Source organism: Phoca vitulina, unplaced genomic scaffold (genome assembly GCF_004348235.1).
Source record: "Phoca vitulina isolate PV1807 unplaced genomic scaffold, GSC_HSeal_1.0 scaffold23, whole genome shotgun sequence".
In the NCBI taxonomy this organism is placed as follows: Eukaryota; Metazoa; Chordata; class Mammalia; order Carnivora; family Phocidae; genus Phoca; species Phoca vitulina.
In genome coordinates, this window is record NW_022589726.1 from 14785082 (window position 1) to 14810914 (window position 25833).

General features: G+C 55.9%; 1 protein-coding gene across 1 annotated transcript in view; it reads right to left on the bottom strand.

The window, feature by feature from the left end:
• Positions 1-25833, bottom strand: part of LRP1 (LDL receptor related protein 1) — a 79804-nt gene that overhangs the window by 37867 nt on the left and 16104 nt on the right. The window contains exons 7-21 of the mRNA XM_032420259.1: positions 16926-17088; positions 16622-16844; positions 15435-15624; positions 14827-14970; positions 13414-13650; positions 12075-12255; positions 10964-11186; positions 9420-9621; positions 9010-9135; positions 6675-6815; positions 6436-6561; positions 5622-5738; positions 5097-5177; positions 3329-3496; positions 191-373 (exon numbers count right to left, since the gene is read on the bottom strand). Of these exons, the coding sequence (XP_032276150.1) occupies positions 191-373; positions 3329-3496; positions 5097-5177; positions 5622-5738; positions 6436-6561; positions 6675-6815; positions 9010-9135; positions 9420-9621; positions 10964-11186; positions 12075-12255; positions 13414-13650; positions 14827-14970; positions 15435-15624; positions 16622-16844; positions 16926-17088 (2505 nt within the window). The remainder of the gene's footprint in view (positions 1-190; positions 374-3328; positions 3497-5096; positions 5178-5621; positions 5739-6435; positions 6562-6674; positions 6816-9009; positions 9136-9419; positions 9622-10963; positions 11187-12074; positions 12256-13413; positions 13651-14826; positions 14971-15434; positions 15625-16621; positions 16845-16925; positions 17089-25833) is intronic.

The following is a 25833-nucleotide window of genomic DNA, read 5'->3' on the forward strand; positions in this document are numbered from 1 at the left end:
GACCCTGACCCCTTCACCACTTCCCCCAGGCATCATGCACAAAATTCTGTTTGTGCCCTTTGCTTCACAGTGTTCCTCCCCCCACCCCTCCTAGCATAGCACTGTCTCCCTTGCCACTCCCCTGCTCTCAGTATGGTCTCCTCGTGTCCATATTGCCCCAGTCTAGGCTCCCACCCATCCTTCTTTTTACCAGAGTCCTTGCAGCCAAACTTGACGTTGGGGTCACAGACGTGGGTCACTCCCTCACAGCTCTTTTCATCACTGGAGTCCATGCAGTCAGTGTCTCCATCACAGCGCCACCGTAGGGGAATGCACAGACTATCCAGCCGGCACTGGAACTCATCATTGTGGCAGCCGCCAGGAGGCCTCGTGGCTGCAGGGGACAGCGGGAGGGCATGGGGGCGGAGGGCCTCCAGGTCAGCCATTCCCGTGTCTACCTTCCCAACCCCCCTCCTGTTCTGCCCAGTCCAGAGCTATGAGCTGAGGCAGGGATGGAGAGTTCTCTGAGCCCTGCTGACCCTTCTCAGAAGCTAACTTGGAGTCAGGAAGGTCACACCTCCCAGGACCCCAGCAAGCGGCTGGCTAGTCAATAATCTCTCTATTTTACACACCGGTGATCTATTGGCTAAGCAATTTGCTAGGCCAGAGCTCAAAGCGCCCCCCCCCACCCTTCGCCTAGCCTCTGTTTGACCCAGGAACTCCGCAAACACTTATTGAGCACCTCTGGTGTGCCGGGCACTGTTCCAGGTGCCAGTGTGAGCAAGACAAAGCCTTCACGCTCACGGAGCTCAAGTTCTAGCAGGGAGCGATCAAAGCCATGGAGACGAAGCTGGGTCAAGGCGAGAGAGGGGTGGGGATGCCACTGGGTGAGATGGCCAAGGAAGGCCTCCGAGCAGGAGATGTTTGAACAGAGGCCTGACTGACGTGAGCCATGAGAATCCCAGGAGGTGCAGCTCAGGCAGAGGGAACAGCAGGTGCAAAGTCTCAGAGACAGGACCATGCGGGGCATATTCATAAAATGCCCAAAGTGTATTTGAGACTGCGCGGCTGGAGTAGAGTGAAGGAGGAAATGAGTGGCAGGAACACAGGTCATCGAGGCGGTGGGAGCCCGGCAGGCTGGAGGGCAGGGCTGGGGAGTGATGTGACTCATGTGCTGCAGGCTCAGTGGGGCTGCTGCACCGAGATCTGACTCAGGAGGCCGGGAAGCAGCAGGAGCGGCACCCGGAGGCACCCACCGGTGACAGTGCAGGAGCCCCACCTCCCTCTCACGCTGCTGTCTGCTCCCCACCCCGCCACCCCCCACCGCCAATTGGTCAATGTCTGCATCTCGGCAGTGGCCTCCGAGCTGAGCTTCCTTCCTTGGGGGCCCCTGAACCTCTTTCTAATTGAATCCCCTTCTAGGATTGTCCTCTGAAAGCACCTTCCAGCTTCAAAGTCTTTCAGAGGCTCCAGCGCCTGACTTCCACCAGCTGGTGTCATCTGCCCCCGTTGGGCACAGCCTCATTCCTGGCCGGCTCCTCCAGCCTGACGGGCCCCAAAAGGCAGAGGCGAAAGTGCTCGGTTTCACCCTCTACATCTTGCTGCTGGGTTCTCCACCCCTACCCACCTCCCATCTGAGGACCCTCCCTCCTGTCCCTTTGGCCACAGTCCAATCCCTCATCAGGGCCCTGTTCAGACCCCACCTCTTCCTAAATGGCCCCAGACCACTTTAGCTCACCACCACTGTTAGCGGTCGCTACCAGTTACGACATGCCTGCTCCCACCGGCCAGGTCCCTTACATCCCCTCTCATTTCATGGAGGAGGAAGCCAAGGCTCAGAAGAAATGGCTTGTCCAAGTTCACCCAGCTTGTAGGTGAGGGGCAGAGTGTTTTTCCTGCCATACCACAGGTCTCGGGGCCCCCTTCTCAGAATCTCAAAGCACTATTACCTGTCCCACTCACCCAGCACCTCTGAGATGGCCCTTGAGACTTAGCAACTGTTTCCTGGGCCTCAGGTGACCGTCCCCACCCTCCCTCTCAGTCCTGGGCCCCTGGCGGGAGCTCGTGCAATCATACTACTCTCACTGGATGCACCTTCACTCTACAAGGCACAGGTTGTAAGTTGGAGGTCCAGGGGCCAGATAAGGCCTGCGGAAAGATTTTGGCCTGCAGTATTTTTAAAACTTTTAAAGTCCATTGCCAGTTGTTCTGGGTTGATTTGTGTTCCCTAAAAATATGCTGATGTCCTACCTAACTCATAGTACCTGTGAACGTGGTCTTCTTTGGAAATAGGTCTTTGCAAATGATCGAGTTAAGATGAGGTCATTGGGGTGGAAAGAGGAAATCCAGACACAGAGACAGGCACACACACAGGGAGAACACCATGGGAAGATGGAGGCAGAGACTGGGGTGAAGCATATACAAGCCAAGGAATCCCGAAGATTGCCTGCAAACGTCACAAGCTAGGAGGGAGCCCTCGGTAGATTCTCCCTCACAGCCCTCAGAAGGAACCAACCCTGCCAACATTTTGGACTTGGGTTTCGAGCTTCTAGAACGGAGATGATAAATATCTGCTGTTTAAGCCACTCAGTTTGTGTACTTTGTTGTGGCAGGCACAGGAAGCTAAATACACCAGTGTTTAGAAGTGGGTAGGTTTCACATAAAAACCTGCTTTTCTGACTTCTCTTAAAGCCTGGGCAACTCTGGGTCTGCAGTCTTCCATGGAAACAATCAGCCAGAGCCAAGAAACAAACCTTCCTTGAGAGGGTCTGTGCCTTCCAGTAAACTCGGTCCCCACTGCCCCCTGGCTGGGCCCTGGAGGCTTGGGCCCTGAGGACCCTCACAGAGCCAATGCCCCTCTCCTTTGGTCCCCACTGTGCTCGTTCATCCTCACCCCCCCCCCCCCCGAGCATCCTTTTTCAAGCTCCCAGCTCTCGAGCACAGGCTGTACACCGAACGCTTTTTGTGCATGATCTCACTGAACCCCCACATCAGCGCTGTGATGTGGGCGCTATTATTATCCCCACTTTGCAGATGACACTCACAGAGGCCCACAGAGATGAAGTAACTTGCTCAAGGCCACCCAGATAGTAAGTCGCAGAGCTGGAGCGCAAACCCAAGGCCACCCAACTGCAAAGCCCGTAATCTTAACAGCGTGTGACGACGGTTTGTTGACAATCTCTCTCCCTCCCTCACGACAGGCAACTCCTGAGGATAAGAGCCGTGTCTGGGTTATCTCAGTTCCCAGATGGCAGAGGCACACGACGGGGGGGAGGCACGGAGGGACGGAGGGCCGGCTGAGTGACTGGCACGGACGGTCTTGCCACGCCTGCTGCCCCCGCACACCTACCCTGGTTGGTGCAGTTGGCGTGGGTCTCGTCACTGTAGTCCCCGCAGTCGTTGTCCCCGTCGCAGGTCCAGTGCTCGGGGATGCAGCGCCCGCTGTTACACTTGAATTGAGTGCTGGAGCAGGAGTGGCTGCAACCGGCCTCATCACTGTTGTCCCCACAGTCATTGTCTGGGGGGAGGCAAGAATGGCAGAAGCGAGGAGCAGGTCAGCAAGCGGCCTTCTCTGTGACCTCAGCTTGGGGCCCCCACGCCCACCTCCCCATTCCCACCTCAGCCCACCCCACCCCCCCACTGAGAAAATAACAAACAGAAAAGACACAGAAACTGCATAGACTGCAGCATGCACCATGGCCCACGCAGGAGGGGGGGGAGGGGGGGGCCACGACGGCCCTTCCCTGAGTCTCGGAAGGCGGCGGGTCGGGGACTGGACACGTTCCTTTCCCTTTCTCCTTTCGGCAGGGTGCGGGAACAGGGGTCAGCTTGCTTTGGGGGAAAGGCAGAGACTTCTCTGGTTTGGGAGGGAGGGAGGTGGGTGGAGTGTAGGTGAGGTGTCCTGCTGGGGAGGGAAGGGCCTCATCAGGCCCCCCCTGAGCGTGGGCACTGCTGGACCCCAGGCTCTGGGCACCCGGCTCACGGGGGGTATGGTCTGCAGCTGGGAAGGGTCAGGGGCCACTTCTGGAAGGCATCTGAGGGTGACTGAATGAATGTCCTGCTTTCGAGGCCTTGTGGGTGGGGGTTACGGGACTTCCCTCCACATTTTCAGGACGCTTGAGAAAACTGGGGCATGGCTTCCTCCCTTAGGGTGTGTCCCTGCCTCTTTTCCACCTGGATTTGCTTGTCTCTCCTCCCCTCTGTGCCTTGGTCTTCTTGTTCCCACCTCTGTCATCTCCTCTCCTCTGCCCTGTCTACTTCTTGCCCTTCCACTGTCTTTCTCTGTCACCTCCTCTCTCCCTTCTCTTCCCCTTCACATCCTAGGAGCTCTCTGGAGAGGGGAGCTGCCTGGGGGTCCTGAGAGGCGGCCCGAGGCCGGCTCGGGCTCTGGGGTGATGGTGCATGTGCTTCTATGCACTGACCGGCAGGCTCAGGACAGGTCTTTTCGTCAGAGCCGTCCCCACAATCCTTCTCTGAAACACAGAAACCGCCAGGGCAACCATTGGCACACGAGACACAGCAAAGATGAGGGGCAACATGGCGCTGACCCAGTACATCCTCTCACACATTAGCCAGGGCGGGAGCCACTGGTACAACACGTCACAACACACAGACATGACCAGAGCCACCAGACGGCACACACATGACGATCCTGGCCCCCAGGGCTCGGGGCTGAAATCCCGTGGTCCGTGGCTGACCGCCAGGTGGGCTCCTGAGCCTGAAGCCGGAGCCTGGAGGGTGCACCAAGGACCCCAGGAGCTGGGGTTTGTAGGGGCAAGAGAGTTGGGCACTGGGCTCCCCTTGCTCTTTCCCTCTAGCCTTTCTCACTCATTTCTCCCTGGCCCCCAAGCCTCTGCCAGAGAATGGGCCACTCAGGCTCCATCTGGGGAGGAATGGTGCTGATGGGTGACCGGGAGGGTCTCCCCTCGGTCCATACTGGTTTTCCCCATGGCATTTCTGGCTTGTCCTCATTGCTCCCAGCCGACAGAGTGGGGCTTCAGTGAATTGGAAGGAGGCCCCAGCTTGATTCTAAAACCCCTTTACCTCCCACCCAGGACCTGGCTGTAGCTTCTAGCTTTCCTAGGAATCGGGGCAGGTTAAGGGGGGCAAGCTCTTACCATTGTCACATCGCCAGTTGATGTTGATGCATCTGCCATTGTTGCAGGTAAACTGAGTCAGGGGGAAGCAGGTGGGATAGGCTGTCAGAGAGAAAGAACAGCTGAGTAGGGCCCTCAAGATTATACAGCATCAGAGCCCCAGGCAGGTGGGTGCGGGGTCCCTCGTGGAACCAGCAGCCATAGCCCGGCCAGTCAGGGGTGGGAAAGCTAAGTGGCGGGGGCTCAGCCTGAAGCTCTGCTCATTCATCCCCATCCTTCTGAGCAATCCTTTCTCAAGCTTCTAGCTACCAACCATTCACCCTGCGCTGAGTGCTTTTCATGCAGGATCTCACTGAATCCCCACATCAGGGCTCTTATTATCCCCCATTTTGCAGGCAAAACTCACAGAGGCCACAGAGATGAAGTAACTTGCTCATGGCTACCTGGGGACTAAGGTTCAGGGGCCCTCCAGAACCCCTGCCCCAGTGCACATTCTCCTGGGCTCCCCCCCCCGTGCCAGTCTCGCCTCCCTGCTGCCCCCCTTACCACACGAGGCGGACTCATCGGAGCGGTCCCCACAGTCATCGTCCAGATCACACGTCCAGGAGATGGGGATGCAGCGGCCGCTGGCACAGGAGAACTGGTTGGGTGGGCAGGTGCGAGCTGGGGACAGGGATGGGCCGAGTGTTCATAGCCCTGTCCCCCTCTCAACTTCCTGTTCTTTCCTACTATCCTCTGCCTATCAGGAAGTCTTCCCAAGGGTCTCAAAGCCATTTCTCTTAGAGAAGCTCAAAGCCATCTATGTGTGGGGCGCCTGGATGGCTCAGTCAGTTAAGCGTCCGACTCTTGGTTTCGGCTCAGGTCGTGATCTCAGGGTCGTGGGATCGAGCCCCACGTTGGGCTCTGCGCTCAGCATGGAGTCCACTTGGGATTCTCTCCTTCCCTCTCCCTCTGCCCCTCCACCTGCTCACACTTGCTCTCTCTCTTTCTCTCTCTCTTAAATAAATAAATAAATATCTTAAAAAAAAAAAAACAACAGCCATGTGGTCTGACACCCCATCTGCTTCACCCCATTTCTCTGGTGTCCTCCAAGGAGAAGATCCACCCTCCTTGCTCCTGTCTCTAATCTGAAGCCACGCTCTGTTCCCTGAAACCTCAGCCCTCAGAGCCAACCCCGTTCTTCTGGGCACAGGGAGAGCACTCCTCTCCTGCTCGCAGCCCCGTCCTCTCGGCCCTAATACCCCACGCTCCTTTCTTTCCCGAGGCCGCTCTGTCTTCCCAAGCCTGGCTGCCCCCCCCCCCCCCCACCTCCCCCTCCCTGCCTGCGGGGCACCCTGTGTGGTCTACCCCGAACCCACACCTGAGCAAGTGGCGTTGGACTCGTCTTCACTGTTCCCGCAGTCGTTGTCCCCATCACAGAGCCAGCGGTTGGGGATGCACCGGTTGTTCTCACACTTGAAGCGGTCCGAGGGGCAGGTGTGCTGATCTGGGGAGCGAACAGGTCGGGGGTCAGTGAGAGGGCGGGGCCCAGCTCGCTCACCTGCTGCCCTGCAGGCCTGCCATGCCCCCCACCCCCGGGGAGGGGGGTTGAGGACTCACGGCAGAGGGCCGGGGCCTCATCGCTGTTGTCCAAGCAGTCGTTGTCCCCGTCGCACTTCCAGCGCTCCTGGATGCAGCGGCTGTTGGCGCAGGCGAACTCGCCCGGCTGGCACTGGGGTGGGGGCACGTAGGATGGGTTCGCTGCGGGCACCACAGGGGTGTGGGGGGAAAGTCAGACCCAGGTCATGGGGCAGGGGCTCTGCTCTCTGTACTATGCTTGCCTGTTGTATTATTTTAAATAATATCCCGAGAGTCATTTTTCCTAGGGCGTAATTCTTCACGAACAAATAATCTGGATGGAAAGTGCAGCTCTTTCTCAAGCCAAAAGGGTGATGTTTACTTGAACACTTTCAGTACTTCAGTATGACCTGAGACCAGCTGCCTCCGAGAGAGCCTGGAGCCCCACCCCCCGCCCCGTTACTTTTGTTCCTACTGAGAAGACCACTCCTCACCCGCTTCCTCCACAAACTGCCTCTTGGAAGTCACCTCTGGGACCCCCAGGGCCCTGTCCTGGTCCCTGGGCTTTTTCCTTCACAGATGCATCAGCTCCACCAGAAGGAGTGAACACAGGCCCCAGAACTCTGCAGGCTGCACCCTCTTGTCCCCTGACACTCCTACCTCACCACCCCTGTCTGCCTTGAGCTCTCAGCAGTAAAACCACTATGTCCTTGGTCTGTGCTTGCATGGGTAACGTCAAGAAGCCCAGCACTCCCATGTCGGCCCCCGTCCCTGCACCCTGAGCTCTGCTGGATGCCTTTCTGACCCATCCATCTCTCATCCCCGCTCTAATCCCTGAAACTTCTGTGCATCCCGTGGGTGCCTACTGCCTCTCTTGCGGCCCTGGACCACTGGGCCTTGGTATGTGTCACCTTGCTCCTCGCTACTGCTTCCCGACTATTCTCTCTTTCCTGAAAAATCAGCGCTGACTTTCATGCTATTAGACTATACCAACCCCTACTTCTACGGGCCCCCAGGCCACTCCCTGGCATCTTAAGGGTTTTTAGCTCCTGGCTTGGTGTCACTTTTCCCCCATTCTCTCCTGCTCTAATTCTCGAGGATTTCAGTGTCCGTGTGGATCCTTCCATCACCCTGGCCACTTGATTTCCCTCTCAACCAATGCTCTTGCCTTCCACCTGGCCTCAGTCACTCCTTAGCTGTCTGCTAAGGCCCCATTGACCCATTTTCATTTCCGGGATTCTATCTTAAGGTAACAATCCAGAATATGGGAAGGCAGGAAGGTGTGGGAAATAGCAGGGCAAGTGATGAAAAAAACAGGCTCTGGGTCAGATTTCCTGGGTTCAAATCCCTATTTGGACTTTGGGCCTCAATTTCTTCATCTGTATACTGGCGATAATAAAATATACGCTCCCTACAGGAATATTTTAAGGAGTAAACAAGTTACTGCATGGGAAGTGCTTATAATCCTGTCTGTGCTCAAGAAATCAATGTTAGCTGTGATTATAACAAAAGAGAAAAACAACCTAAACATCCTGCAGTAGAGAGAAATGGTTGAGAAAATTAAGGACCGTTTACTAATGAAATATATTTCAGTCATTAAAAATTCTGCTGACGTATCTATGACCTACTGTTGAGTGACAAAAAGCAGAAAACAGAACAGCAGGTGGAGCGCGATTCCGTTTAAGTAAAGGTAAACACGTAGAGAACTGCTTGGGAGGGTGTCCCCCCCAAATGGTAACAGTGACATCCATGGATGGTGGTATTTGGGGTGGCTTGTACTTTCTCTTTATGTTTTTCTATACTGTTCATTTATTTATTTTTTTACAACGAGCATGACCTACTTTTATCTAAAAAGAGCCTATTTAAAACAATGTAACAATAACACAGAAAATGCTGTGACATATATGAGCCCAAGCAGGTGGAAGACATTTTATGTGCAGTATGATCTCAGCTACCTAAACCCGACCATGTAACCCAGCTGGTCATAAAGAGATGGTGTTCCTTCCCCACACTGCTAACAATACACTGGGGTCTGTTGGTGGGATTTGGGCTTTTTTTCCCCCTCTCTAATTTCCAGTATTTAAAACTGTTGTTATATTACTTTGATCCAGGGGAGACAAATGTAAAAGGATGTGTTCCTCTTCCCAAAGCTGTCCTGGTCATCACTCAGTTTCCCCTAATCTTTGTGCTCTCCCAGATTCCTCCCATCCCCGGTCCTCCCCGAACGCCCTCCTGCCCCCAGGGCCTTCTCTCACCACAACCCTCGCCTCCTGTTGCCCCCGCAGGGTCTCCCTTGCCTCTTTCATCTCTGACGGACACTCCGGCCCCCTCCCGCTGGCTGCTCCCAGGCCTCCCACCCCGGCTGGGCACCTCGTACCCAAGCAGGTGACGCCGTCCGTGTCCAACACCTGGTCCTCAGCGCACGCGCACTGGCGGCTCCCAGGGGTGGCCAGGCACAGGCTGCTGCAGCCACCGTTGTTCACGCGACATTTGTTGGTGCCCACTACAAAGGCAGGGCCGAGGGAGGGGCCGGCGAGGACAGGGAAAAGTCACGTTCAAGTGAGGAGTCAGAAAGGGAGGCAGTGACGACAGGACAATAAGCATGTTGGAGAGAACATGGAGGCCCGGGACAGGGAGGGAGACGTGGAAGACGGTCAAACTCTCTTCTCCAGGGCCTCAAAACTCAGAGCCTAGGTTCCCTGGGGAGTGCCTTCACCCGCACCGCCCGAGTAGCCTCACTCCCCATCCAGGACCCCCCCAATCACTGACCCCAGCCGCAGGCGGTACCTTGCTGCTGCTGGGCATCATACATGCGGATCTCAAAGATGGGGGGCCGCTCGCTGCGCAGAAGGGTCACGGTGGGGGGGGCGCCGCCTGTGCCCCGTTCTAAGCGGTAAACACTGCCACTCCGGTACTCGGTCCAGAAGAGGTAGTTGCCGTGGTGACACAGGCCGAAGGCGTGGTTCAGCTCAGGACCCTCGTATACAATCTAAGAATGGAGGGGAGGTTACTGAGGAGCTGAGGAGAAATGGGGTGCCTGAGGAGGGCCCAGGGGGATTACCATTTTGTTCATTCACGTGTCCATGTCCTGGGTGTGGGTCTTGTTTCCCCCATTAGCCTAGGAGCCCGTGAGGGTGACAGCTTTGCACACACTGAGGTGCCAGACCCTGGACCCAGCAGGATGCTGATGGGGAACTTGTCCACACTATCCTCCCTTGGATCCATTCATATGCATTCATATCCCTCCAACGTGGGTATATGCGCACACGCACACACAAAGTACTGAGCAGACAGCCAGAATTCATCCGTTCATTTCTTCACTCAACAAACATTTGCCAGGATCTATTAAGGGTCAAGCTATGGTATGAAAAAGACACCGTCCCTGCCCTGAAGCCACTATTGTCTCATGGAGGGCACACACGGTAATCCAGGCTGGAAGAGGGGTCTGGAGACAACATCCCGGAGAAGGTGGCTCCTGAGCCATGGGACAGGGGAGGAGGAGTGGGGAAACTGCGTCAGCAACAGCACAGGGGGCTGCACCCCGTACGCTATGTGCTGGGAATTCCAAGCTGTCTTCTGTCACTTGCTCAAATGTCAGGGTACAGGGAACAGGGGGAGAAATAAGACCACAGAGATAGTCAGAGGCCAGATCATCAAGGGCCTTCTATACCAGGAAAAGGCTCAGTCCACATGCCTAGATATGCACATGACTGCCGAAGCATAAGGCCGACCCAGTGAAAAAGCGCGCGTCGACTCCGTCTCTAGGAGTCCTGCACTTGCACAGAGGCAAACACGGCAGGCTCACACCAAAGTGTGCTGTGTGTGTGTGCACAAACGTGCAGAGATGCACACGCGCTGTCCGCTCCGGTACGCACATGAGTGGCCAAGCCCGCAGACAGCATGCAGTCCCAGACACGCTCTTGGAGAGGCGATCCTCAGGCAATAGGACACGTAACACACACAGCACAGAGAGGCGCACATCCACAGGGACGGAGGTGGACATGCATGAAGCACACGGGCCTAGATCCAGAGATGCCCACACATTCACACACAAAAAGCCGCATCCAGGGGCGCCTGGGTGGCTCAGTCGGTTAAGCGTCTGCCTTCGGCTCAGGTCACGATCCCGGGGTCCTGGGATCGAGTCCCACGTGGGGCTCCCTGCTCAGCGGGAAGTCTGCTTCTCCCTCTCTCTCTGCCCCCACCCCTGCTTGTTCTCTCTCTCTCTCAAATAAATAAAATCTTAAAAAAAAAGAAAAAAAGCCCCATCCACACACAAACGTGGCCTAGCAACGCACACAAGAACACCCCCACACAGGTGCGTGCCTGCCCACCTTCCGGTCTGTGCCATTGAGCAGTATGGTCTCGATGCGGTCATAGAAGGCATCCACCCAGTAGAGGCGCCCCGCTGGGATGTCCAGGCTCAGCCCATTGGGCCAAAGCACTGTCTTGGAGGTGACGAAGATGTCTCGGTGTGAGCCATCCATCCAGGCCCTCTCCAGCCGCCCTCGCCGACTGTCCTTTGGGTCCTCCTCCCAGTCTGTCCAGTACATCCACCTGTGGGCAGTGACTGGTCAGCACCCATGGGCCACCGCTGCCTTCGGCAGCCTGCTGTGTGATCCCGATCCACGTGTGCTGTGCCAGAGCTCCTCCCAGGGGCTTCCTGCCTACTCCACCCTCGCCCCAACATTTCATTCATTCCTCCACTCAGCCAGTATTTGTCGAGTGCCCACTGTGAGCTGGGCACAGTTTTGGCACTCGGGGACCCAGTGGAGACCCAGGCAGACAAGGCCCCTGCTCTCCTGGAGATCACATCCCACCCAGGGGTACAGACAAGAAACAAGTCAACTGGAAGGTGACACACATTGGAGGTCGAGAAAAACCAGGGAGGACACGAAGCAGGGTGACGGTATAGAGAGTGGACTGGGCAGCAGCTGGGGAAGGCCTCCCTGAGGAGGCGGCATTTGAGCCTCGGTGTGAATGCGGACAAGGGGCTAGATCTGCAAATGTCTGGGAGCTCCAGGCAAAGCAACTCCCAGAGCAAAAGCCTTGAGGCAGGAAGAGCTGGGGGGTCTGAGGAACAGACAGGGGGCGGTGGGGACAGAATTTCCTAGGGTAGCAGAGAGATGCAGATGAGGTTGAGGGGATGCAGGCAGATCCTGTAGGAGCCCAGGCCTGATAAGGTATGTGGCTCTCACTCCAAGGGCGAGGGGAGCCCGCAGGGGGCCCCAAGTTGGGAGTGACAGGACCAGATCTCTCTGTATGTGTCTAAGGCATCACTCTCATTGTCCTGAAGATGGGGCACCTTTCCCCCATTCAGCCTCTGAGTCCTGCCTCAGCACCCCACTTTAGATTGCTCTCCCCTGTATACTCCTTGTCTCACCTCCCAGTTCTGAGACCCACAGTTCCTGACTCCTCCTACCCCCAGGCCCTGGGAAGACTCACCCATTGAGTGGATCCACCACAATGGCCCTGGGGTGTGTCATTTTGCCCTCGATTAAAGTCTTTCGGGTCTGAGCAGCCTTCTCCAGCCTGGCCACACTGATGGTCTTCTTGGGTCCATCATCCGTCCAATACAAATTGTCCCCCATCCAGTCCACAGCTACCCCCTCCACATTGTGGATACCTGCAGGGAGTGAAGGGGGCCATGACGGAGAGCCTCAAAGGAACCTCAACACTGCCTGCCTCTGAGCAACCCGACACCCAGGCCGTGCGGGGAGCACCCTGTGCCCGAGATGGTGGGTGTGCTGGGGTGGGGGGTTGGAAAAGGAGCTGAGGAGACTGCATTGAGGCCCTGGGGCTCTCAAAACTGCGGCCGGCAGCCCGTGAACCTATGTGGCAGATGCAAGCTCTCATGTGAGGGCCTGTCTGAGCCTGAGCTGGGGTGAGCTGGGGTGCGTGTGGTTCTGAGCACAAGTGTGACACAACATCCCAGGCCCAAAAGTCCTGAGCTAACAAAATGAATAAATTAGGAAGTGATTTTTCACTTAGCCAAAGGGTTCATCTCAAGCTTACATAGCAGCTCCCCTGGTATAGGGAACCCCAATCTTTTCCTGATGAGTTACTTCTGATTTCCCCAAAGTCTTATGATTGCTGACTGCTGAGGTTCAATGAGCAGGACTGGGGTGGGGGGGTGGGGAGCAGTAACTGGGCGTCAGCCAGATTCACTGGGTAGAGAGCTCTGTCCTGGGGGTCCAAGTGCAGGTTTGGGAATTCCTGACACCCAGCAGGAAAGGGGCAGAACTCAGGAGCTCAGAGGCAGATGGAAATCGAGGAGACAATGTAGTGTTGTCCTGCCCAAGCAGCTCAGAGGGAAAAACTGGGTTCAGGTCCCAAAACATATTCTTCGCAGGACAAATAAGCAAGCAGCTTTGGTGGCTGTGAGGGCTGTGCAGGCCCTCTGTGGGCACCCAGGTGCTGGCAGGGCTGCTCTATTCAAGGCCTCAGGCCTCCCCTGGGCTGTGTCCTGGGTGCAGCTCCGGAGCTCAGAGCCGACGGCAGAGAGACCCCGAGTTTTCCCAAGGGTTGGCAAGGACGGCGCACGCTGCCTAACCCATCCATCCTCCTGCCTCTTTCCGGCTCAGCCAAGAAGGGGGTCACACAGGGGTCAATCTGTCTATCCCCTCATCTCCATGCCAACCGGCCCAGCCAGCCAGTCAGCAGGGGACTCTCCATGCTGAGAGGGCGCTGAGAAGGCGATGCGCAGGCCTCACGTGGCTTCCTTTCCCAGGTGGGTGTCCCTCGGGAGTCCCATCTGCACAGCCCTCACTTCGGGGGCCCTTACCGTCCTTCAGGATGGTCTCCCGCTCGGTGCCATCGATCTTCTGGCGGCCGATGAGGTAGCTGGTGGTGTCGGCAAAGTAGATGAAGCCAGTCTCAGCATGGAAGTCCAAGGCCCGGGGGTTCATGAGGTTCTCAATGGGGATCATGTGTTCGTCCGGGACCTTGGCCCCCATATCCATGCCCCGGATAATGCCTGGCCGGCCCTTGCCATACACAAGGAACAGCTCGTGTTCTGGTTCTAGGGCAGGCACAAGGAGGGGCACAAAGTCAGGCATGTGTGTGCGCACACACACACACACACACACACACACACACACACTACCACCCCGCCTCCAGGGCCACGGCCCAAGAGGCTGCAATGCCCCACCTCTCCTGGGTCAGGGGCTATGGGTATGGCAGGGGGTCGGGGTCACATGGACAGATCCATAAACATGTAAAGGCCAGGGACAGCACCCTGGGGGGTCTGCCTTGCCAGTCTAAGGGTAGGAGATGGTGCAAGAGTAGCAAGGAGCAGGTTTTCAGTTAGGTGCTCACTGCTCCGTGGTAAAATGTTGGATTCGGATCACGCTGGACCACTTCTACTCCTATCATCCTTATCTAAGCCACACCACCCCTTGCTTACAGCACAGAAGGAGCTCCTGCCACTCCCCTGCTGTTCACCCTCTACCCAGCGTCCAGCCAGCATGATCTTTTGACAAATGTGAAGCACATCACGTCACTTCTCTGCTGGAAAGTCACCAAGAGCTCCTCGTCCCATTTCGAATCCCGTCCAACCTCTCCTTCCTGTCTCGCCTCATTCATGCTGTGCCCTTCTCAGCCTTGAAGCCTGGCACTGTTGATGCCCTCTGCCAGAGGGCTCTGCCTTCAGGTGGTCACGTGACTCGGCTCCTCCCTTCATAGAGAACTTGGCTCAAATCCCTGCTCCACAGAGAAGCCTTCCCTGATCACTCCACCCCAGCTGGGGCCCTCACTGCCATCAGCAGGGCTGTGCTCCACTGTTTTCTTCCTAACACCAGGTACCACCTGGAGTAACTTTTACTCGTCTGTCTCCCCTGCCAGACTATAAGCTCCGTAAGGCAGAGATGACATCTATCTTGTCACTGCCGAATCCTCATGGCCAGGACAGCACCAGACACAGCCCGTGCTCACGAGGTATTTGTTGAGTGAATGAATGAATGAATGAATGAATTGAATGGGCCAGTTGACAGTCTTCTACGGAGCCCGAGGAGGGTAATGGGAAAAGCCTTGCTCTTGGATGTGGGTTCAAATTCCGTCTCGGCCCCCCACTAGAGGCAAAATGGGTAAATCCCTTCATTTCTCTGCATCTCAGACAGAAACGGCCAGGCTGTGGGGAGGCAGACAAGGACGTGTCCCACCCCATCCCAGCGGGCACACACCCCCCGCGGTCACTCACTCTTGCATGACTTCCCATCACTGCCCAGGCTGAAGCCGGAGCGGCAGCGGCAGGTCCGTGCCTTGTGGCTGTTGGCTAGCAGGCAGATGTCGGAGCAGCCGCCTGGCTTCCCGAACTGGTCATTCTCACAGGCGTGGCTCCTCACTGCAGGCAGGGGAGAGCTAGTCAGGCCCCTCCAGAGCCCCCGTGCCCAGGCTTTGGGAAGGCTTCCTGAGGTCTGACCACACTCCTTCCTGCTGTGGTCTTTAAGCCTGTTGTCCCATTTGAAGCTTTAGAAGCCACAGGACTGGGATTTCTCTGCCTTCAGACTTGCAGGTGGCCGTTTCTGCGGCCAGGGGAGAGAGTCACACCAGTGCCCGCGGTCAGATGCTTCTACTCTGAAGCAGCCAGGGAACCGGGAGGAGCAACCTATGTCCTGAGCAGAATTGGGTGCAGGGGCTCCATGGAGGTGGGATCTAGAGGCTGAGGGGCAGGAAGGGGCTGGCAGGAGAAGCTGAGGGGCCAGGGGAGCTAGTCCGGGATGGATTGCTATAAGAAGCAGTCATGATATGAGAGAACCGGGCATTCCCACAGGAGGGTCCATGCAGGGGCTGCGGGGCCCCCCTCACCTCGGGGCTGACGCCGCTGGTGGTAGATATGGAGGGCGCCACCCTTATCCACACGGGTGACGACCTGGTAGTCAGTGCTGTTGAATCGATTCACTCGGATCACGCTCGTCTTCTGCTGGGCATTGGCATTGTCCGAGTTGGTGGCATAGAGATAATTCTCAAACACGGTCAGCCCATACAGGTGCTCAATCTGAGACGGGCAGGTAGGAATGGTCAGCATGAGAGGAGAAGGGAATCCTCCCTCTGTCCTGGAGAGCCCCTCGGTTTCCCATCCAAATTTCATCATTTGCACTCCCCACTTCATTCCACAACTGTCTAACTCTGCGCTTTCCTCCTGTCTCCTCCGGCTCTTGAGATCTTTGCTTGTCAAAATCCCACTCATCCTTCACAGAGCGTCTCTCTGAAGAGCTTCTGGGATCTTCTAACCAGACACAGGCTCACCTTTCACGCTCCATCTCTCTGGCTATTATCCACTGACTGGTGATTTGTGGACTCATCCCATCCACTCTGTTCAAACCCCTTGAGGGCAGGAACCACGTCCCCCACAGGCTCAGGCATACAGTGGATAATGGAACCATTTTGGACTGAATTGGAGTTGGGCCCTAAACTCTGTCCGCAGGAGGACATTCTTAGCCCAACTCTAGCCACCAGCTTTGGGAAGACTGAGAGGACAGACTTGCCCCAAGCAAGCCTGGTAACAGCCCTTGCTACCCACATAACTTATCCAAGGTGACTGTTCCAGCTTGTCCAAGACAAAGGGATTTGCTGGTTTGTGGCACGTCCAGGGCTAACAGGGATGGTTGGTCACCTCAATGATCCCAGAATGGAGGTGCCATCTCTGAGTTGGAAGGGCTTCTAGACTTGGTCCCAGTGCTATTTCCCAGCTGCGTAACTTCAGGCAAATCTCTTAACCTCTTTGAACCCTGCTTTTTCTAATGCCAAAAGCGAACTGAGACACCTGCCCGCTTATCTCCCAGGGGTTGTTGTAAGGATCAAGTGAGAAAAGGGAAGTAAAAGATGTCTCTAAAATGACCTGTTTCCATCAGAGTAGAAGCCATATCCACTCCCTTCCTTGAGGGGCTCATGTCTACCCCGCTTCCCACCAGAAGGCAAACGTGCTCCCATGTCATCCTCCCTCTCACTGGGAGGCCTAGGGAATGGCTGCCCTGAAAAAACTTTCCCCTCACCAAAATGCCCTGGATGATGGTCTGCCGGCCCTTGCCCTCGTAGTCCACCACCTCAATGTAGTCCAGGTAGGCGTCGGCCCAGTAGACGAGGCGGCTGACGAGGTCCAGCGTGATGCCGTGAGGAAACACGATCTTGCTATCAACCAGCTTGGTGCGGTTCTGCCCATCCATGTCACAGCGCTCCACCTTTGGGATCTGCCCATAGTCAGTGAAGAACACTTTCCTGTGGGCAGAGGGCACGTTAACTGGGCTCTGGACATCGGGCACTCTCCCTTCCACCACAGCCTCGGCCCACCCCTCTTACCCCATGGCAGGGTCCAATGCAATGCCCTTGGGGTTGTAGAGCTCCAGGTCCAGCAAAGTGACACACGTGTCCCCGTTTCGGTTGCAGACAAAGATCCTATCATCGATGTCATCCACAAAGTAGAAGTTGCCCGTCAGCCAGTCGATGGCCATCTGTTCCACGTCTGGAAAATGTGAATGAAAGAGCTATGGGGGGAGGTCCTCCTACAGACGTGCCCACCCTTGTTGGTGCAGAACCCACCCCTGGAAGCCCACCTCCTCTGGGGCGACCTCCTTCACCACGTAGGCTATAGCTGTCTCTCCTCTCTGAGCTCCTGTGGGAGTTCTTGGCAAGGGCACATTTTGCCTTGTATTCTTTGCCATCTTTCCTAGCTGGTTTCTATCTGGTTTCTCCAAAGACAAGTGTCCGAGTGCCCTCCCACAGAGCCCTGCTCCACACACCGAGCTCAGGGCCACACACAGGAGGCATGTTGGCTGATTAGTTCATGGACAAGCTTCCCCAGCTCTAGCCCTTCCCTGAGCGGGACCATCTTCTTGGGGTACCAAAAGGCAGTGAGGACAGGTCCCCAAGTTCATTCCAATATTTTTACATATGCTTTTACTTGAGATACCAGCACTCAGGCTAACTAAAACATCACGCATGTTTGATGTTGGCTGGATTTTCATCAACGTTATATGGTAAGTCAAGTTATCTCATGCCAGCCAGGGCACTGACCAGACACGTACATGTTGTGTGACTCTTAAAAATGGAAAAGCAGGGCACACCATTAATAAATTCAATCTGAGGGGCGCCTGGGTGGCTCAGTCATTAAGCATCTGCCTTCGGCTCAGGTCATGATCCCAGGGTCCTGGGATCGAGCCCCACATCGGGCTCCCTGCTCCGCGGGGAAGCCTGCTTCTCCCTCTCCCACTCCCCCTGCTTGTGTTTCCTCTCTCACTGTGTCTCTCTCTGTCAAATAAATAAAATCTTTAAAATAAATAAATAAATAAATAAATTCAATCTGAGAGAAAAGTGTGTCAAAATATGGCACCCATAGACATGGAAAAGGGAAGGCCCATGGTATCAAAAGATTGGAACCAGTGACATAGGCCAAACTTCCTCTACTCACCCCCGTTCCCGTTTCTTCAATGTCCTTATTGCTCAATTTCCTATCCTAGGGAGGGTGGGAAGGAGCAGAGAATAACATCCAGGGCTGGAGGACAGAGAACATAGGAGGAGGGCCATAAAAGGACTCTGAAAGTAAACTGAGGCATGGTTCACAAAGAAGGGGAGCTTCGTGAAGACGAGAGGAGGATGGAGACCAGGTGCCCACACTCAGTTTATGCCATCTCTGGGGGAGATGGGAGAGGCTAAAAAGGACTGAAGAGGGGAGGGGTAGGGCACAGTAGGAAATCTGGGGACAGGGACCCCTGCGGGCCTCCTCGGACTCCTCCTCTCCAAGACCCACTGGCTCCCATCCACTCACTGCCCCCTCCAACTACCACCACCAGAGGTAATGCCTCTTGCAAACTGGGAATCTCCTAAGACAGCGACTCCTCGGGACCCCTGCCTTGCACTCCACCTCCACCAATTGCCCCAATAGGTAAAGAGATCTGTGGACCACCTGCCTTTGGCTGCAACTTACTCCCACACACTACCCCCACTCAAACCCAGTAGGGATTATTCTGCCCCCACAGAGCTGTGGGTATAATAACTAGACGCTCTGCTCAACCCCCTTCTAATCCTCCCCCCACCCACAGGGATTCAGGGGCTGTTTCCTAACAGTGGGTGGGGGTGGGGGCAAAGGGAACAGGAACGTGGCTCCCAAGGAACTTGGCCAGGCCCTGACACTGACTCACAGTCACAGGACTTAGGCCGCGGGAGGAAGAGCAAGAGCCAATTCGGGGCTCTCATCAAACTGGTTTCCTCTTCAGGTCCCCCCCGCCCCCCGTTAAGCCTCACTTCAAGGTGACCAGAGAAGGAGGTCACGGAGAAGAGGCACTGCCCCTGTGGTTGCTGACACACCCCTAAGCCCAAGCACTGTCTCCTCTGGGCTCCCAGTACTGGCTCATCCTGCTGATAGGGGAAGAGAGAGGCAGAGCAGCCTGGGGAGTGCGGGTCCCAGGCCACAGAGGAAGAGGGCCCCGGGCTGGGATAAGGCAATCACACTGCCCCACACACTGTGACCACAGAGAAAACAGATCAAAATGAATGCCACTAGGCGGCCTCTGGAGGAAACCCAAAGTCCCCAAGGTGGTGGTGGTGGGGCCGGAGACCTGCTGCAGCACCGGGCAGCTAGCAGGCAAGTAGGTTGGAAGGGAAATCGGGCCGCGCCCTTTACTTGGTGGCCACGGTGGGGGGGCTGATGGCATGCAAGGGAACTTCACTGGAAGCCATTTTCCCAGCACCAGCTGGTGCAGCTGCGTCCTTCTCTCTAACTTCCTGAGGCTTCCCTGAGTCACTGCCCAGCTCAGGGCTGGCAACACCCTGGCGCTGCTTCCCATCCACCCTTCCCTCAGCAAGAAGGAAGGAGGAAGAAATCTGAAGAGATCGAATGCCCCCCCATCACAGGTGCAGCTCCACAATCGCCCCCCGTGCCCCCCAGGACGTGGCCGACCTTTGAGACTCCCTCCTGGCCTGGCTTCCCTGCCAATTCCGGGAGAGCAGGCAGAGGGATCGTCCTTGCTCTAGATTATTTACCCTTGGCCGGTCTCCCCTTCCACCTCCCAAAGGCCAGGCAGGGCCCCACTCAGCAGGCCGGTGAGGAGTTGGCAAGAACGGGCGTCCCCAGCCCGGCCTGGCCTCTACTTTGGTATTTTTGCAGCTGGAGACTATTAGTCGCAAGCAAAAATCCTTTGTTATACAACCCCCCTCCACCACATTATTTTCCTCTCTGCTAAAGTCCAGATTCCTCTGCCCGCCCCACCACACGCACTCACACACACGGCCACCCATACCTATCCAAGGCCAGTGAAGACAGATGGGCTCAGATTAGGAGAGGGCACCTTCCCTCCTGGGCTCCCCTATGGGCAGTGTCTGGGCCACTGGCCTGTCTCATGGCATGGGGGGCAAGTTGACTCCTGGGTTTGACCCCAGAAGACCTGAACATTCTGGCCCCACACATTCAGAAGGCAGCTGTCCCCTGTGGCCCAGCTTTCTCAGGGCTGACCCCAGAGCATCCTCCAGAGGGGCTCTGGCCAAGGGCCCCAAATCTTTTTTTTTTTTTTAAGATTTTATTTATTTATTTGACAGAGAGACACAGCGAGAGAAGGAACACAAGCAGGGGGAGTGGGAGAGAGAGAAGCAGGCTTCCCGCAGAGCAGGGAGCCCGATGTGGGGCTCGATCCCAGGACCCTGGGATCACGACCTGAGCTGAAGGCAGACGCTCAACGACTGAGCCACCCAGGCGTCCCCAAGGGCCGCAAATCTTGAAGACAGGGGAATCTCAAGTAAACCTAAGGAGAAGAGTGCTATGTGGTGGGAAGGGTCTGGGGTGGTCTGGGAGTCACGTTGTTGGGGATTCCAGCATAGAGGAGGAGGCTAGGAAGCTAGGAGGGGGGTGAGACAGTCAGAGGACAGACCACAGCTTGCCAGTGATGTCACAAAAGACTTTCACTTCCAGGCTCCAGAATAGACCTGGTGTGTGTCTATAACTGATAAGTCCTCCCTGCACTCTCCCCCCCCCCCCCCCCCCAATGCTCAGCACTCTGCCCTCTCCATAACTCCAATTTTTCTCAACTTCAAGAGATATTTCCCTAAACATTTGCTGCTTTTCCAAAAACAACCCCCACCCCCACCCCTGCCCCACCATTTCCAAGAAGGCCCTGGCTTCAGCTGCAGGGCTCTAGTCACTCACCCTAAAATAAATCTGGGAGAGGAAGGGGGCCTCTGTGCCCAGAGGAAATATCCCCTAATGCATCCATATACCCAAAGATTGTAGGACAGGGCATGAGGTCCCTGGATGAGGAAGGATGAGCAAGGATAAACCCCATTCCCACTTTAACCACATCCCCAATGAACACACTGCATTCTGGTCCTTATTCCAGGAACCTCCCCACCTCTCCCATCACTCTGCTCTGCCCTGGGCCCAGTCAGGCCCCAGACACTGACAGCGGATTTGAATCCTGGTTCTATTACCTTCCAACTGTGGGACTATGGGAAAGTTACTTAATGTCTGAGTCTCAGTTTGCTCATCTGTAAATGGGACTATGGAAAAGTTACTTAATGTCTGAGTCTCAGTTTGCTCATCTGTAAAATGGTATGGTACATTAATAGCATTTAGCACAGAGCTCCAGACACTGAGAGTGGGTATGAATCCTGGTTCTATCACCTTCCAACTGTGGAACTATGGGAAAGTTACTTAATGTCTGAGTTTCAGTTTGCTCATCTGTAAATGGGACTATGGGAAAATTACTTAATGTCTGAGTCTCAGTTTGCTCATCTGTAAATGGGACTATGGGAAAGTTACTTAATGTCTGAGTCTCAGTTTGCTCATCTGCAAAATGGTATGGTACATTCATAGCACTTAGCACAGGGCCTGGCACATAATTAACACTCCACAAATGGGAGCTGTTGTTTGTACCATCGTCCCCTCTAACCTTGACCCCATTCTTCCCTACCTTCTCCAACAAGTTACCATCTGTGCCTTCAGCTAGAGCCCCGTGGCCTCCTGACTAAAGGTGGGCCCTCCAGGTGGGCAGTTTGGGGCTAATACCTCCTATTCTTCAAGACTCAGCTCAGGTCCCCAGAAGAAAGCTTTCTGTATTTCCGACTCCCGTAAGCCCCAGTCACTCCTTTTACCACAGCCTGTTTACCTGACTACAAATACTGTGAGGGCAGGGTGCTATCTTTCATCTCTGTCCCCAGTGTCTGACACACATATACTGATTCATTCAACAAATATTTGTTGAGCACTGAGTCCTCACTCTGTTGTCCTAGTGCTGGGACATCACTTTTTCCCTTCCCTTCGACTGCCAGGATCTTCCTTCTCTGGCCCCAAGACGGTGGGAGAACACATCTGTCTGGTAATCCTCCTGTTTCTTAGAGTCACTCGGGGCTCTTGCCCTGAGGGCTGGCGGGGAGAGAGAGGCCCAGGGGAGATGATCAGGAGTCTGGGGGCTTTGCAAGTAGGTAAGAGATAGCCAGGCAGGCCTGGCAGAAGCTCTGCCAAATGGCACGTCCTCATGCCCCTGTTTCCTGACTTCAGCACCTCTTGCTCCCAGCGAGGCCAGGGCTCAGCCGCAGCACATCGCCTCTGTCTCCTGGGCTCCCTTCCTGCCCTGCTTGTACTTCTGGCCTGGGGTGTATGCCCCGCTTCTTCCCTTGCCTGGCCCAGGCCCACAAAGGCGGTCAGTCCTGGTCCCGGGGATGAGAGGCTCGGATTCTGCAGCTCTGATTCAGAATCAGAACCAGGGTCTTCCCACTATTGAGAAATCCTTGCTGGGCTCTAAAATGCATCTCTCTTGCTGAAGTTACTTCCTGTGGCTTGAAAACAGGGAGGGGGGCTGTGTTGGGAGCAGGCTGGGTGGAGAGGCAGCTTCAAGGAGACAGCGGGGGAGGAGAGGCCAGGCTGGAGCTGAGCCGGGAGACGTGGGGCTGGCTCGGCCAGGGAGAGGAGAGAAGGGCTGTGAAATGATTCGGAAACTCGGGATGGGAGTGGGAGCGGGGAGCAAAAGCACCAGGGCACGGGTGGCCCAAGGCCAAAGGTTGTGCTGGCAAGAGCCCCCCAGGATTCTGACACCCTGAGGGTGAGGAAGGCCAAGGGAGAGGGTCGGCAGGGGGGGGGGGGGGTGGCTGGCTTTCATACATAAAATCTGGAAGGGTTCCATATGTATAGGGTGGGAGGCAGAGAGGGCCCGGGCCGCCCAGTTCAGTGGGAAGACGGATCCCCTTCCAGCCAGGGAAGTCAGTTCATCTCAGACTCAGAGGGGCTACTCTCTGCCCCCCTCTCTGCCTTCCCTCTAGACACATCACTACCCATTTCCTGTTGTGATTTTAAGCACACACATACACACATACACACAGGCACACAAAGAAAGAGGGAGGGATAAGAGAAACTGGCCAGCTGGACTTGGGGACTCATTTCGCAACCTTGCTGCCTGCAGTGTAGGGGGCCTTTTCTGCCTCCTCACTCCTTTCCCCATGCGGCATGGTACAAGGAAGAAACCCCAGGACCCTGGAGGGCCCTTCCAGAGCATCCCCGAATACACAGTCCAAAACTAAGTGACTTCAGCAAAACTTACTTCCTTTAAAAAGGCCTCGCGTCAGAACCTTCTTTCCCCCCACACACCCCTTCCCAGGGCCCCATTCCTGCAGGCTGCCCTCATTCTTTCTAGGGTGAAAACATCCTCAAAGCCAGGGGAAGACAGGTCAGAGGAGCACAGCTAAGGCAATGCAGGGCTGGGGGTGGGGGACTGGGGAGGATAGGTCAGTAGATCTGACCTCCAGTCCCGCCTAGGGGCAGCCCTGCAGGGGGCTGGGCGGAGCCTAAGGTTCCCTGAGCCGGTGGTCAGAGGTGGTGGTCAGAGGTGAGAGGCAGAGAGGGCAGGCCAGGCCTGGCTATGGAACTACCAGACCCATTGTCCCCTCTGGGTCTCAGTTTCCACAACTTCAGTCTTTCGTGTATCATTTTCTAAATGCTTGCCATGGTTATGTACATTTATGTACATATGTATCATTTACCTACTGTTTCTGTAAGTCGACTCATGTTTCTTATTTTGCTGCATCCTAAGCAATCTATGAAATCATAGATTTGATGTGCTAGTTATAGGAGTTTCCTAATGGGCATTACACAAAAACTGTAACAATAAAAAAAAAATGCACGTCCACATACCACTTAAAATCAAGGCATCCCTGCTTTGGGAAAGGCACTATCAAAAACTGAGGGGTCAGGGGTGCCTGGGTGGCTCAGTCGTTATGCATCTGCCTTCGGCTCAGGTCATGATCCCAGGGTCCTGGGATCGAGCCCCACATCGGGCTCCCTGCTCAGTGGGGAGCCTGCTTCTCCCTCTCCCACTCCCCCTGCTTAGGTTCTGTCTCTTGCTGTGTCTCTGTCAAATAAATAAAATCTTTAAAAAACACAAAACAAAACTGAGGGGTCAGCCTCAGTCCTCCCTAAGGGTCTTCTGTCTCACTACCATGTTCTCCAGTCACAGAATCAGAATCCACAGAGACCTCCCCATGCTGCTGGGACGGGCGGCAGAGGGGAGGATGGGCCCTGGGATTACATCCCAGGAGGGAGGGGAAGTGGTGAGGACTCAGCCCCAAGTCCCCCCAGTCCAGGTCAGTGAAAGTCACAGACAGAAGAAGTGTTGGCAGCCGGGGCTCAGTTAAGGGAGGAAAGCACATGCGCGTGTGCACCCCCCCCACACACACACCCCTTCCAGATCATGTGAAGAAGTTGGTCAGAGAGTGTCCCCCAACTTTTGAGTAGAAACAGAGGGAAGGAGCTGGGATCAAGACAGGAAAAAGCAGGAGCTTTGATCCCCAGCTGGCTCCACGGAGCCTCTCCTGGAAGCTGCACCGACCACTGAGCATGGCAGGGTCTTGGAGGGGCCCTCTGAGGGCTCTCAGGACTCCGAGCAGGTCTGGCACACACATGCCCTAGGACCCATGTGAAACAGGCTCACTTCCTGGCCTCCTTCCTTTTTTCTATTCTATTTCTGTTACCAGAGTTTTCTCTGGGGCAGGCTCCCCCTTCTTCCCACACCAGCAAGCAGGCTCTCTCTGCCTCTTGGCCTCTGGGCCCCAGCACCTCTCAATTGTCAGACTCCTCCCTCCTGCATGGGGCTCCCTCCCAGGGGTGCAATGGAGGTCACAGTCATAGCCAGGAATGGGATGATTGCAGGGAGGGCTCCCCTAGGGGGCAGAGAGAAAGCAGGAGAAAGCAGCAACCTTTCTTCTTCATCCCCCTTGGGGAGCTAATTACAGGCCAGCAGCCCACTGCACAGGTGAGTGCCCGGGACCAGCCACCCGCACACCAGGACAGGCCACTCAGCTTCTCCTGTGAAGGGGCGGAGCTAGGGATGGGGGAGGGTGCTGGGGAGAGGGAGAGACACTTCCGACATCCTCATCGCAGGGCCCATAATTAGTCTGTGGGATGAGAGCAAAACAACTATCCTCAGGGTGACAGCCAGACATTCAGGCGGCATGGGGGGTGGGGTGGGGGCCGGGAGGAGGCACAGAGGCTGGGGCAATGGGAACCCACTCGTCCGCCCCACTAGCATTTCTCCCCGGAACCTTGATCTGTTCCTGCCTCCTGGACTCTGCCCCAGAGGGGCCCAATGAATCTAACAGACTGGGAGGCAAGGCTCTATTTGCCAAGGGAGGGGTACCCGCCTGAGCTTATTTCCTGCTTCTCCTTTGGAGGAAGGCAGGAGACGGGGCCAGGCCAGAGCAAAAGCCGAGAAGTTTCCCATCAGGGCGCCCTCGCCAGCCGCCTACCCACGAGCCCATCGTCTGGCCCCGAGGCAGGGCCAGGGAGGGAGCTGCCAGAGCTGTTTGTCCAGACAGGCCTGTTGGGTGGGGCCGTCAACAAGGAGCAGGGAGAGGGCAGCTGTCTCAGGGGTCTCGCCCTATGCTACCCTCTCTGCCACTGGGTTCCCTGATCTGCCCACCCCTCGAGAGGTCAGCCAACCAAGTATGGCAGCCCCCAGCCCAGCATTCCAAGGAAGACATGTCGGATCCCAAGTGAGCCCTGGTGACCAACAGACCAGAGACACCACTGGGATGCTCTGGAGGACCTGGAGCCGAGGTGCGGACGAGGTGATGAGGCTGCAGAGGGTAAGGGCTCTCGGGGAACCCCTGCTAGTCCAGAACTAAGCCCATGTGTCCTCTTGGGATCTGTCTTCTGTGGTGATCATAATACGGGGATGCAATGAAGAATGAAGATCTTCCAGCAGGCCCAGGGTTCACAATCTAAACCTTATGG